The sequence below is a fragment of the Thermobia domestica genome, chromosome 13 (genome assembly GCF_964235325.1).
Source record: "Thermobia domestica chromosome 13, izTheDome1.hap1.1, whole genome shotgun sequence".
Taxonomy (NCBI): Eukaryota; Metazoa; Arthropoda; class Insecta; order Zygentoma; family Lepismatidae; genus Thermobia; species Thermobia domestica.
Window position 1 is genome coordinate 72,301,015 of NC_137466.1, and position 15,024 is coordinate 72,316,038.

Below are 15,024 nucleotides of genomic sequence, written 5' to 3' on the forward strand. Positions count from 1 at the left end.
GGTTAACACGAATTTTTTTAACACGAACTCCAGATTTTTCAGCCCCTTGGAATTCGTGTTAACGGGGGTTTACTGTATATATATACAGGGTGGTAGGTAAATTCACCGACAAACTTTGGGAGGTGATTCCTTATACGGAATGAAAGAAAAAAGTTCTTATAAACATAGGTCGAAAAACGTCTCATTTCAGAGTTATGAAGTATGAATCGCCGAAAATTCGAAAAATCATGTTTCGAAACTCCCTGCCTTAGAAACTATAGGACCTATTTGGTCTAGGAATTAATTCGTGCGGTTTTACAAAAGATGGCGTAACTAGCTTATTGTCCCATAGTTTCGTTGATCCAAACATGCGTTGAAAACTACTGTCATTGAGCATCTTGTTTAGTATATGTCAGTTGCTTGAAGCGGAAACAACAACATTTTTTCTTCAACTGAAAATGGCGCATTTTGTGCCTGATAAAGTGTTTTTGCGGGGAGTTATTCTTCATTGCTTTAACATGAAGAAAAGTGCTACCGCAAGTCATCATATTTTAGTGGAAGTGTTTGGTGACCATGCTCTAGCTGAGCGAACGTGTCAGAAGTGGTTTGCACGGTTTAAAGGTGGTGATTTCAGCTTGGAAGACCAAAATCAATTTGGACAGCCAAAAGAATTTGAAGATGAAGAATTGAGAGCATTGCTTGATCAGGATTCGTGTCAAACGCAGGACGAACTTGCAGAAGCATTTGGAGTTGAGCAAACAACAGTTTCCAAACGTCTCAAAGCCATAGGAATGATTCAAAAGATGTCTTATTGGGTTTCACATGAATTGAAAAGAAAGACGTTGAAAGAAGAAAAACCGTTTGCGAATTGCTGCTTCAAAGACAGAAAAGGAAGGGATTTTTGCATCGAATTGTAACTGGTGATGAGAAGTGGATTCATTACGAGAATCCTAAACGAAAAAAGGCCTGGGTGAAGCAAGGTGAACCAGGTCCTTCACAACCGAAACGAGATATTCATTGTGCAAAGGTTATGCTGTATATATGGTGGGATTTGAAACGTGTGGTGTACTATGAACTTCTGAAACTTGGTGAAACTATTAATGGACACCGCTATCGACTACAATTAATGCGTTTGAAGCAAGCTCTGGCCTGAAAACGACCAGAATGGAATAACAGGCATAATAAACTTATTTATCAAGATGATAACGCTCGACCACATGTCGCAAAACCGGTCAAAACCTATTTGGAAAATGTCGGATGGAAAGTGTTACTCCACCCGCGATATTCACCAGACTCTGCTCCGTCTGACTACTACTTGATCGATTGCATGAATAACGATTTGATTGGACAGCGGTTCACTTCTTCAGAAAATATCGAAAAATGGATCTTTGATTAGATTGCGTCAAAAGATGAGGAATTCTTTCGACACGGAATCCGTAAATTGCCTCAAAGATGGGAGAAAGTAGTGGCTAGCGATGGACAATATTTTTGTTAACGTATTCATTTACTTTGTTTTTGAAATAAAGCTTCAATTTTTATTAAAAACCGCACGAATTAATTCCTAGACCAAATATAATAAGCTGTTTAAGTAATTACACAGGAACTAGTATGCGAACTATCTAAATATCCATGTTTTACCATCCTTCGTTATCGGTAAAACGAACGCGTTATTAGTAATAAAGGAGTATCCCTTTGTAATTCGTTAAACCGCTTGGGATCGGTCCTGTAGTTTCTAAGCCAGATCGTTTCGAAACGTGAAATTTTTAATTTTCGGCGATTCATAACTCTGAAATGAGACGTTTTTCGTCTCATGTTTATTAGAACTTTTTTTTTTATTTCACATAAAGAATCACCTCCCAAAGTTTGTCGGTGGAGTTACCTACCACCCTGTATATATATATATATATATATATATATATATATATATTACACTGGTAAACAAGAAATAAAATGTTAATTTCTCATCTGAAATAAACACTTTTGCAATTTAGTTTTGACGAAATATTGAAAGGCATGTTACCCCCATAAACAAATCGCAACAGAAGCCTAACACCGATCATGCGTCTAAAAATTAACTAATATTGCTGAATTTAAGTTTCTGCTAATTCAGAAGCTATAAAATCTTTTTGAATATTATATTTAAAAATAGTTTTTCATTTTAATCACAAAATTCATCCCAGCAACCTTAGCTCATACAGTGCATAACAATGATGTGGGTTCCGACCTGTGATTACCCTACATAGTTCTCAGTTTCCTTACAATTGACTGCAGTGTGTATAAATTATATATATTACATATAATTTGATTACCTTAACAATAGCTATGAAGGAAATCACCTTAATAGGCCATATGTTGGTCAGGAAATGCACAAACTTTCAGAAAACTACTAAATTCCATTATGGCGGCTATTTTCGAATATTGTGACCTTATGACAACAGTGTCGTTGGTAAACTTTATTCCATCGTTTTTATCATATTTTTTTTCAATAAGAAACAACTATCAGACTTTCTGTTGCAATTTGTTTACGGTTCGGTCAAAATTTGATTTTTTTTTACCCGACTATTAAAGCCAGTGGTCCTTATGCAGAACCAATCTGACGCGTGACTAGTGCCATACTAAAGAGTTCGACTAACATGTTTCCTGCAGTAGTCAGACTTTTAGTATGACTCTAAGCAAAGGACAAGACGATTTTGCTTAAGGCCCAGTTTTACTATTTTATAATCCGTTGATCTGGCTCCACTGCTTCCAACCTTCGTAGGCGAAGTGGGGAAGAGACGAATCAGAAAGGAAAGAGAAAATTGTGATAAGGGTATCTGTAAGTGGAGTGTTCACGAAAGGTTGAAATTATGAGTATTAGTGCCATTTTGGCATTAAGTAGTAATCAAAGTAGTAAAGAAGAAAATTTAGAAGCCATGCCAGCCTTAATAAGTAGTAGGTGAGTATTTTTTTTCTTCCGTTGGATGTCTATTTTTTGAGGTGCATACCAAGGAACAAAGTAGAGCGAATTGAAATCGCCATGTTTGTGTGATCACCTGATTTTAACATTACAAGAAATGGAGGTCATTATACATGTAATGGTATTTTGTTTTCTTGTGTTCACGATATCGTAAACCGGTAAAAGTAACGTACGTATTGGTGTTTCTTTTCTTTGCCTAGACTTCTGTCGAAAGAACATACAATGTTGACAGAGAAGCAAATTTATGAATGAAATTTGCTTTAATAAGTACTTTTCCCAATGTATATTTTTTCCTCTAATACGTAATTTAACAAAGAGTCACAGTCAAGGTTGTGTGAATGGAAGATCCGATTTATTTTTCTGAGTGTGATTACGTGTGTTAAATGTCATCAATTGAAGTAATCGTCTTCATTGTGTGAGAAAGACACGTGGATTTGGTAAGTAATGTGAAGGTACTTTTCGGATTATTTATTTATTTATTTTTGTACGGAGCTTAGTAATCTTAGGGTTAATTGCAGCTGAGCAGCACGTTCTTCAAATTTTTAAAATAATGCTGAGAAGTGTTTCTGTTGTTATAGTTCGGCTCAACTTTACGTGACAGAAGGGTATATTTCGAACATAAGTGTTGTGGGATGTGCATTTTAATTATTGTTTTTGATTAGTGTAGGTGTAGCATTAGTAATTTTAACAAAAGAAAAAAGAAGTTATTTATTGAATCCTGCTTTTGATAATTCTTGAATATTTCGTACAATTTCCATTCTTGGCATAAGATTAAGTGTATTATTTTATGGCAATGGTTGTATTAAACATAATTATTAATACAACTAAGTTGAGTGTAGGTTGAGATGCCTTGGTCTATGGTATTAGGTAGTGGGTATCCAAAACTTGGTATTTTTGTTGTAGTTGGTGAGTGCTGGATTCGCTTTTAAGGAAATTAGTCTGTGCAGGCATTATTTTAGAAGTGCTGTTATGTGCGTATGCAACTATGACTTACTGAACTGAAATAATGGATACACAGTATTTGATTTTAGTGCTGCAGTGTAATGCACCAGAGATGGTCAATCATATTGGCTACATTAGTTACGTCAATTTTATTGATTTTGGAATGACTTCTATTTCACAAGTGTCATATTGCTCATCGTTTGTGTTTGGTAATTGTATTAAGTGGTTACTCAGTTAAAAACGGCATGACTACTGTATCGCCGGACCAATTTGAAAATCGCAAAAAAGTACCAAAATGTATTGCACTCGGTTATATTTAGTTGGATTACATTACGTTACTTTAGATTACGTTATTAGGCATGTAGTTTTATTATACGGATCCATAGTAGTAGTAGTAGGAACGGGTTAGAAGCCCCGCAGGGGTTCGTTGGGTTCTCGACATGAAATGGGCAGATTAAAGATTTGCTAAAATTTTTGTGTGCATTTTACAATCTATGGATCCGTATAGTAAAACAAGTGTACCTCTCCGCGAAATAGTCCATCCACCTCCACATACAGTGCCGCTTACAATATCAAAAACAACTAACAAATACAACCACTTACTTATTTTTTACTATTCCTCTTACCTGACTTTCACTCATTCTTCCTCACAACCTTAAATATATTCTCCAATTGACTCAGTAAATTTCGTAAAACTGGTTTGGCGATACAGCAGTTAACCCAAAAACAGCGGAGATGATGCTTTAGAAAGAATAGAACGTGTTTTTTTTTCTCCTCCGTAACACAGAAGTTGGCTATATTCAAGTATCTTTTATGAAATATACAAACCTTAGAAAATTCTCACGCAGCTGTTTTTGTTAGATTTTGAATTATATGTTCAATTTAGAATGCAGTCTCGAAGCAGAATCTTGGGAGGCTGTGTACATGGTCTATTTTTCCAAATTTCGATCGCCTCTTAACTCCAAATCTATTTGGTCTACGGAGAAAGAACTTCATAAAGGTTATGACCATTGTACTACTAACGACTGGCAGAAATTTCATGAAAATCGTAGATGATGGGTTAAATATAGAAATTCTGCTGGATGATTTGACATGGAATGACCCGTATAGGTATGTTTATTTCGTTCGAATTGGAAGGAAGTAGGCTTTTCGTCGGTGTAAATGTAGATTGAATACTACCGGGAACATTTAAGTAACGGTTGGAAATTTCCAGAGAAAAGATATTCTTATAACTTGAATTATTTTACATATCTAGATTGTCAACAAGAGCGTAAATGCTACGTTTGATATTTTCAATACAAAATAAAAAGTCCCGTTTTCACCTGTATTCTCTCCCCTTCTCTACACGGAATATTTGCTCCTAAATAGACAATGTAACGCGAACGTTCCACATTACTTAGATACTATTCGAGCTGTCAACATTAAACTTACGGGATATCTTTGCTTTATAATAGGATAAGCCGTAATGTATTTATTTACATGCTTCAGAGACAGGGCTGTCATGTGATAACCGAATAAATTACATACGTAGGAATGTTTCAGGAAAATTTTCAGAATCTGTTATTTTTTATTTTATTTTTTTTTTTTTTAAGCCTACTTAATTCGTGTTCACGCTATGTATAGACTATCTGTGCTCATACAACGTGTGTGAATGTGAAAGAATACTATCTTTCACTTTCCTAAATTCTGTATTTTACTTTTTAGTAAAACTATGAAGATGGCATGTAGTATCTTCCCCAGCTCGTTTCATGGCTCCAGAACCCAGTGCCTTGATTTTGTCTAAATTGTGACAAAGGTAGAAAGAAAGTGGCCTTGCGGGCCTTAAACCCCTTCGCTCGCTCAGCTATATTTTGTGAAGTAATGCTGGAGATCTTATATCTTCAAGATTGGGGGAGATACTATTGGAGCAATGAACACAACATTCAGACAATATCTTGAAATGTAATATTTTATGCCTGTATATTTTCTTTGAGGCGTGTTGCTAAGTTACAAGCGAATCAAGTAAGGAAATTAACATTTTTTGTCGAGATATGTTCAAAACTTCCCTAAATTATTTCCCTCCTTTAGACTTTTTAAACTAACACACACACACACACACACACACACACAAAGTCACTTAATAGCTATTCAAATGAGTTATGAATCGCCTTTTGAGTTTACTTAGAAGCTGCGTGTTAATCTGATTTGCCATATGATGAAACTATATAAAGGGCGGAAGTTTTAAATACATTTTTCTTCCCGACTAGTATTACCTGACCAGGATATTAGTGCGGTTTTTCGTGGAGGGCGCTAGTGTAGTGTTTACATCAGTTTCTAGGTAAGCGCGGTGGGACAGGGGAACGGAGAGCGTCACTCTGCAGTGTATCCAACGATTTTCAAAAGTTGCAGTTTACATGTTATAAGTAGCCTAATCTGTTTCGCTTAATAAAGAACTCCATAAATTATATAGTTGTTGTTGAATGCAGTAATGGTTATTCCTGCAGTAATGCAGATGTATTGTGGATAATGGCATATGCATGGAAATTAACAATTTAAGAACAAGATAGCATACAAGTGAGTTTCTACCGTGTATTAAGCAGATTATATATAAACAAATTGATTAAGTTTTATTTGATTTCATTATAAAACAGTGGAAACCTGTAAAACCCAGTAATAAGATGTAATGACTAAAATATTAATTATGGGTTGGTAGCTTAGATACTTGCGCAATATCTTGTAACTGTAAGTTTAAATCAAGTTAAGGCTCGCGATGCTTGTATTTGTTTTAATGTAGGTCTATCGATTGACAACTAAATTATTTTCTTGAGTTGTAGCCAAGAAAGAATTCCGATACGTTTCCCCTCGAGAACTACGGAAGTTCTCTTCGTTGGTCTATTGGCTAGCGCATGTGTCTTTGTTGTACGTGGTTCTGTGAGAGCCCAACAATTAATTTTACAATGTTTCACTTTCATTAATCATCTGTCTCCTCTAGCATAAAGAGCATAATCATGGGAAGTTAAACTAAAGAAATTTCATTTCATTGTTTCGATTAATGTGAACCCTTTGGGGGAAAAGGAAGTGAAGAAGAAATTTTCCTTAATTTTTTAAAGGGCTACGGGATTGGATAGCTTGTCTTTCGGGATTGCCTTGTAAAACCTGATTACGATGTATCTTTCTTTTAGGATTATAATCATAATCCAGCCTTTTGGTAAATGTGAAATAAAAGTATCGATAAAATATCAGCGTATGGGTAATGTAAGCATAAATATCATTGGTTCAATACACAATAAATTCACAATTTTATTTATGAGTATAGAAATTCCCTTTGAACTCCCTCTGAATTTCTTTCAGACCCTAGGTCTCTTGTGACAAAGAATTAATTCTATTATCTGTTTTCATACACAATATAATTTTGAAACTTGGGAGCCTAGTGTTGTCCTTGTGTCTGTAATACGTAATCATTTGTCGATTGACTTCAGAAGACTGAGCTTAGCCCGTGAGCATAAGTTGCATATAGTTCAAACATATCAGATGTACGGTCTTGTTTAACAAATCCTGTGTGCACATATGAAATTCAAAGACAAAGGTAATCAATCGTGTTTAAACAGCTGTATTTTTATTTCAAGTGTAAGTACTAAAATGTGCTACGTAGATTTCCGGCCAATTGTTTCATCGCCGGTATCTTGGAGCAATAAGATAGCAGTGGAAGACAAACTTCGTTCTTCTAACTTGATATTTTGAAAAACTTATGCAAGTGGTTTTGTTACTTAAATACATATCTATTCACTCTAATCAATTTCAAAAGTACCATTAACTTTATAATAACATAATGAATGTAAGAGTTACCCTGAAAATGTATTTTGTATTTCTTTTTTTAATATGAAATTCATTTTTTCTGAATTTCACGAGCTATAAGAAATCAATTGTCAGGCTCCCCACTTTAAATTTTAATCGCTCCCCTACCGCCTCAATGTAACATTGGGTTTATTTCTTTTAAATATTTTTTTTTCAAAATATGGTAGAAATACTGAATTTTTAAATTACCAAACCATGCTAAATAATGACAGGTTAGATATCAGAGAAAGTTCTTTATCTACCTTAATTAGGGGCGGATCTAAATCTCCTTCGGAGGCGGTTAGATTATCAGTTTCTCTCTCACCAGTCTTTTGCAGCACATCCGAAAATGATCTCAATGCAAATTTGTTACTGAAGGTACTGTCAATCGATCGATCACATGGTCCAAATTGGTAGCAATTTCGAAGACGCCTTATCTCAAAACTACACAATAGAACTTGCTTTAAACAATGAAAGCGCAGTTGCCAAAGTATAACTTTGATTCACAAAGATGAACTTCGAGGTTTCGTTAACAGATGAATTAGGAATTCCTTACACTCGAATGCTACGAAGTTCTCAGTGTTCCTTTGTACAACACTGAGGTTAGTTTATTCGCAAGTTATTGTCATATTAATATGGAGGGTGTATGTACTTTTTTTTTTTTTTTTTTTTTTTTTTTTTTTTTTTGCAGTCCCTTAAAATGTTCTGAAAATAACTTCCATAACTTTTGAAATTGTGTTTGTCTTAACTTGAACATATGCGTGAAGTGGTTTATTATGAACAGGGCAAAAACAACTGTGATAGATTAATTACAAGTGATCCGGTTAGAAACACTGTTGTTTGTATTTTAGTTCCAAAATCGGCCGCCCGCACTCGTTCGCTGGTGGACTAATAATGGTCGAGTTGCAAAACATTGCATGGCCATTTACTTTGACATTGAATGCAGAGAAGGAAATTGTTTTTCCACCCTCATCCGACCGTTTACTTTTTAGTTTATCGTAATGTTGGAATTATCATTGTAGAAAAATGGACAGAGTTACCATGAGAGTTCGCTCCTTAAGCTATACTAATTCATATCTATAATTTAAATAGTTTCAGTCGCTGTCCTCAATTTACTGAAATATAGCGTTTATATTTTCGATATGTCAAGCGAAAGTCTGTTGATGTGAATGAAAATTGTATTTTATTTTTTAAATTTTGGTAGAAAATTGAAAATGAAATTCAATTTTTTAGTTTCCCACAGTTGGCTGGTTTGAACCAAAAGACGAAAAATGTTTGTAAAAATGTAAGTGTTTGTAAAATCTTGATGAACACACATTTTATGTGTTGTCAGTTCCACTCCCGTATATCATTCGTATTATATTCAGATCTAAATTCGCTATTCATTACTTAAAGAAATTATACTACAAAAGCAACTTTTTAAAAAAAATTTTATAAGTTTATGAATGCTTCTTTTGTGATTTTTTTTTATAGTTTATTATTGCTATGCAATTGCAATCAAAGGAAAATTCTATTATTGTTTCATTTTTCAATAATGTTTACTATTGATAAAATCGAATTGCCGTACTTTCTTTTTTTTTTGGGGGGGGGGGTCATACAAACCCCACGAGAGGCATTTATTGAAATCAGAAGTATCTTTGGTATCTATTTATGCATAAATTGGTCAGAGTCAAAATGGACTCAAATAATTCGTATCTTTATTGACTTTTCTTACAGATATGCAAATTAAGTACTTAGTTGTATTTCTTTAACTTGTACTAACAAAAGTCGTAGTGAGCTAATTTGGACAATTAATTCTTCCGTACTCTGCAGTATTTTGAAATTGTTCATATGTAATTCTGTATAATGCTTTCACTTGTGCAACTGTTTATCTTTTTGTCCTTCTGAAATGACTCTTTGACAATTATATTAGCAAGTATGTAAAGATTAGTACAACGTATTTTTGTCTGGAGTCCTTCGGGAGTCGCATTTGTAGCCAATTAGTCCTGGCTGCGAGTTCAAATGGAGGACAATTTCTCTCAGATGTAAGCCGAGAAGCAGTTTGGATTCTGCTTTAAGCTTATGTGAAGCCTTCCAGCATAACCCGATTGTTGCATAATAACACCAGGGCAAAACGAACTTGTTCCTGTCCATATCTGATATAAATACTTAAGAGCAAATTATTTAAACCATAAAAACCTGGTTAAAAAAAAAAAGGTTAAACCATGGTTTTTGCCAACCCTGGTTTCCCATTCCTCGGTTATGCTCGTTGAGCTGAAGTGGGCTGATGATTAATGAAAGTGAATGATTGTGAAATTATGATTTTATGCTGTCGCCCGGCGCATGTTCACCAAAAGCACACGTATTAGCCACTAGACCGGCATAGAGGGCTTGATTTTGATAAGATTAATTTATTCGTGGTATCCATGTTTTGAAGCTCAAAATAGAAATGTGTTAGGAATTCAACCTGGCTTTTTTTTTAAAATAATCTACTTTCATATAATTCCACCGCATTGATAACACACGCAGAATTTTGGGGGGAGCCAGTTTCGTAGTATTTTGTTATTGCAAGGTAATTAAGCTTCACGTAATCGTATTATTATAAGTAATGTATCTTGAATTGCTTCCCATTTCAATGGCTTTCTTCCTGATTTATAATTAACAGCTGAATGACAATTGTGTGGTTGAGTGTGACATTGTGTTTGTACAGCGTTGCTACATGCGAGCAACAAAGTTTCAATATGCATGGTCATTACAAAAATTATACCTAAAGCTGGAGGAAGCTGTTTTCGTCTGCTGCCACATTATAACATCCTCAGTGTATAAGGTTCCATCTGTACTAGCCAATGCAGGTATGAGACTAGCAGCAAGTCACTTTTAATTGAACTCATGTAAAGTCTGAAGGTGATTGTCTTGAGTCGCCACTTGGTTCAGTTTTAGGAAGGTATTTATTTTGGTGCATTCGAACTTAATAAAGTAGTTTTATGATTGCAATCATACTTCCGTGACTATTATATTCAGGTATTACAAAATTAGAAATTTCAAAAGTAATTTCTCACATCTGAAGTGCACCATAAAGTGATAATTTATCGGATACCAATAGTGAACGATGACAGACTTTCTGCTTGTGGATATGTGGATAGGGTTGAGCTGTTTTTCTGTAATTTTTCAGTATTTCTGCCTATTGAATCATGATACGCATAAGATTGAAGAAAGACAGTTTTGACTATAACTTGCATTCACTGTTCAGTCACTTCATTGACAAGGAGTTTCAATAATTTTCCACCCATACATTATATTAAAAATATATAGTTATTCTTATAAACTTTTATTGTGCACATATCTGGAGGAGAGACGTCCATCAACTTTCGAAATTGATCTATATATATAAAAGAGAACGTACAAATCCTTTGTTAGCTCATCACGCTAATACGGCTGAACCAATTTCTTTCATTTTTGGGGGGTTATTAAGATTTGGACCCTAGATGGTTTTTATCATATCACTTTAATTTTCAATTATCAGTGTCTTGAGATAATTGACCATTCAAGTGTCCATAACGTACAAATCCTTTGTTAGCTCATCATAGCTAAATCTAACCGTATTTATATGCAACCCACATGACCGTGTCACTCGGCGGGTTAACATAAATGACAGGCGATATAATGTTAACATTTACTCCAATCTTCTATGGTTTTTATCATATCACTTGAAAGCGAAAAAGTAAAAATTATCTAAGTAACAAAGTTTATTGCGTTCCGGGGTGACCCCAGCGAAGCGGGGTGAACGCTGCTAGTATCTGATATTGGTATATAAGGTACTGTATTTTGTGGAAATAAAAGGAATGGAAATAGTAATTTTATTGATTTTTGATCAGTGCTACATAATTCATTGTATAGGAGTTGAGCACTTTTCGAAGATTTAATAACATAAGTAGAACGTAAATATGCACTGAGGAACTTATATTTTTCTAATATATTAAGTTCTTTTTTGATAATGTACACGAAACTCCAAATATAGTGGGTAAGCAATTGGTAGCTCAATTGGTTAAGGCAACTGGCAACTTAGATTCAGTTCCCAGGAAGTCCAGCATCTTAATGTTTTGTAATTGTATTACGAGTTTCTTTATATCATTAGTTCTCGATCACTTTTTTCGTGGCGTCGATTTGTCAGTAGTGCAGTGTTCTAATTCAGACTTTTAGGAAAACTAGTTTAGGATGTTAAAATATGACATATTGTTAGGAAACGCAATGCTTTAGGTATTAACTACTACACTGTTTCAACTCCAATAGTCATCATCAGATCGACAATTCTTCGTTCTCCTGGTAAATGTTACATCGTCCTCTGCTCATCGATATTTTTCCATTCAGTGGTCTTTCTAAACGTGAGGTATGGCGTCGAAATTTCAGAAAGGAAAAACAATCTCAGTATATATATATATATATATATATATATATATATATATATATATATATATAATATGCATTCGCTGGGTATTTGGAAACGTCAAGTTTCAGAACTTTGCAAAAGGGATCAACGTACAAGTCGGAAATAAATCTGAGAAATTATTCCTTTATGGCGAAGCTTGACTTGCAGCCTCACCTACCGGCTATAAGAGGTATTTTGTTGATTTCTTCACCCGATTGTATCGTGCCAGTTCTGAAAGTGATCAATCATATATTGGCATGACTGACTAGTAAAAGAAATATGAAAATCATGAATAAATGAAACATGTCAGGAATGCAAAAGAAGGTACGGGGACATCAGAATTATCAGAATCCCAATTAAGAGTTCAAAACTTTTACACAAAACTACCTCGTTTGTTGAAATAAATGGTGATAATCGTATTATCAGAAGTAGGGATCAATGGTCGAATTTGGGCAGTTGTAATATAGATTTAAAAAACCTAGGTAGTATAATCAAGAACTTTATTAGTAAACACCAGTTTCATAAGTTAAAACTTCACAGTCAAAATTCTCACAGAAATAATAATAATAATAAAAAGGATTTAATTGCAAAAGAATGCAAAAGTATAACATCAGGATTTGAATTCATAAATAGTCATTGACATCTTTGCAGTACTTCGTGGTGTCTTATACAGAACCATACCTCTGTACCACTGTATTTTTCCTGTTCGTTAAATATTTTCAATATTCCAATCCCCACGGGTGTCGTGATTACAAACACTTTATTTCTGTCTGCTGGGAATTCACTGTTTTATCATCATGCATTGTTTGAACTATTCTATTTAAATAAATAAATGAATAATAAGTATTCCAAGAAAACCTCACTTTACTGTTCATATGTGTTAAATTGTATTCGTCCACTGACAATTCAAGAGAACAAGGCAGTTCGATAGCGTACTTTGCAACGAAATTGCATGTAGGACTGTTATCAAAGGGGCACCTGAATATACACACAACACACATGGAGTCGGGAGAAACTGGCGACCGAACAAGTACAGAAGTTTTGAACTCATCCTTGATACTTTTATCCTTTGATGCACTTTTTACACTATAATTTTCAAATGGAACATATGTGGCGCGAACATAATTTAGTACAATTTAATTTGATTCAGTTCGAACTCGAATACAGGCAACTTGAATTACGTGTCATTATTGAATTACCCGTGTCATTATAGTAGCATCATCTGAGATGTCACTAATGATCAACATGTTGTCTTGTTGCTTATAAATAGGATAGAACCTAAAATTTTCGTATGTCGATGTGCAGAGGGAGGACATGATTTCTACAGTGAGACGCATCAGGTAGGCCTTTACGAATGCTTGTTATAGGGTACATTTATCAGTTCAAAGCTGAGATTTTGACCCTTTTCATAGTTATTAGTATAATATGCGTCAAATAGAAACCTTATCGCGTTGTAGTATCTAATTTAACTACTAAATGAACCAAACTGACAATGATCAGAGCCGGATTAAGGGGGGGGGGGGGGAGCTATAGCCTTGGGCCTCGTCGGACTGTGATCAAAATCTCAACTGACTATCGAAAAAGAATCATGAAGATACAATCCTCATAAACTATGAAACATATTCCCTTAACTTTCGTAGTGTACTTTTACAAAAATGTATTAGATGAAATCAACAGGGGCCACATATTTTTTCTAGGCCCGGGCCTCCAGATGCGTTAATCCAGCCCTGCAGATGATTGTAACTTTTAATTTAAACTTACTTCGAACTACCAGTGAGAGTGTCAAATCATTTGTGTCCTTAAATCTTACATAATTACTACATACTATTCACTGAGATGTTTTCTGCTAGTAAGCGTTCTCAGCATATTAGTGGTAATCATAACTTTGTGTTGAAATTTTTCGCAATACGATTAATGTACAATAAGTGGTTGGAACAGAAACATAAGCATATTGGAAGCTATTTGTTACAAGCTATGTATCAATCATGGTATGGTTTATGTATTTTGTTTTCGGAATGTTACTGGTAGACTTGGCCATAACGGCAGTGTCTTTTCATTATATAATAGAAGCCATAAGACGTGATCAAAATACTAGTGGTGTGTATATCTGAAAGAAGGAAAACTCAGATGATGGTGGGGATTCTCATTAGAAATTTTGGCAATGGTGAATATCTAGGCGCATTTCTGAGTTATATATTATTTACGTATGACATCATTTTAATGCGTTTGAAGTCGTATAAAGTACAGTAGTGTGTGATTTTCCTGTTGATTCTGATACGGAAAAGTTGACAATTGGGATTTGTATAGAATAAAGTGAATGTTACAATTCGTTATAAGAGCGTACAGTACTTTGGGATTGGTGTTATTCTATTCTTGATTCAATTTCGACGACTGTGCACTCATTCGCCCTCTTCATATTATTCAGAAAGGATGAGTTTGGAAACATGTTGCAGAAGGTAAAATAAATGGAATAATGGTTATACATAAAGACGAAATTCTCTAATTGTGCAAAATCCTTGAGTTTTGATATGTACTGAACAACAAATCTAAAGAATTTTGCAGGATTAAGAGTAATTTTTGAAAATGAAAGACGAAAAAAATTACTCAACAATTTGTGTGTTAGTGTGGCTACAAACGTAGGATACCGGAAAATGTCAGGGAATTTGGGAAGATGGAGAAATTAGATTCGCTAAGAACGAGATTTTAAATTCTTTTCCACTAACGAGGTATTTTTTTAAAAAAAAAAAAAGAAAAAAAACTAGTTGCGTGCATTCTTTTTGCTTTCACTTGTGTAGTGGAATATCATATTGATAAATCATCCACAAAATTCAGTTGGATCAACGATCTAATCGTAAATTAATTTCGGACGCACGCATAATTCCAACTTTTTTTTTTCCTTCTCACTAGTTCAGATTTTACCGGATTTTCC

General features: G+C 34.4%; 1 protein-coding gene across 1 annotated transcript in view; it reads left to right on the forward strand.

Annotated features, from left to right (window-relative positions):
- The first annotated feature begins 2,721 nt into the window (after positions 1-2,721).
- Oda (Ornithine decarboxylase antizyme) overlaps positions 2,722-15,024 on the forward strand; it is a 66,226-nt gene continuing 53,923 nt past the window's right edge. Inside the window, 1 exon segment of the mRNA XM_081735903.1 lies at positions 2,722-2,914. Within this exon segment, the coding sequence (XP_081592029.1) occupies positions 2,826-2,914 (89 nt within the window). The 5' untranslated portion in view covers positions 2,722-2,825.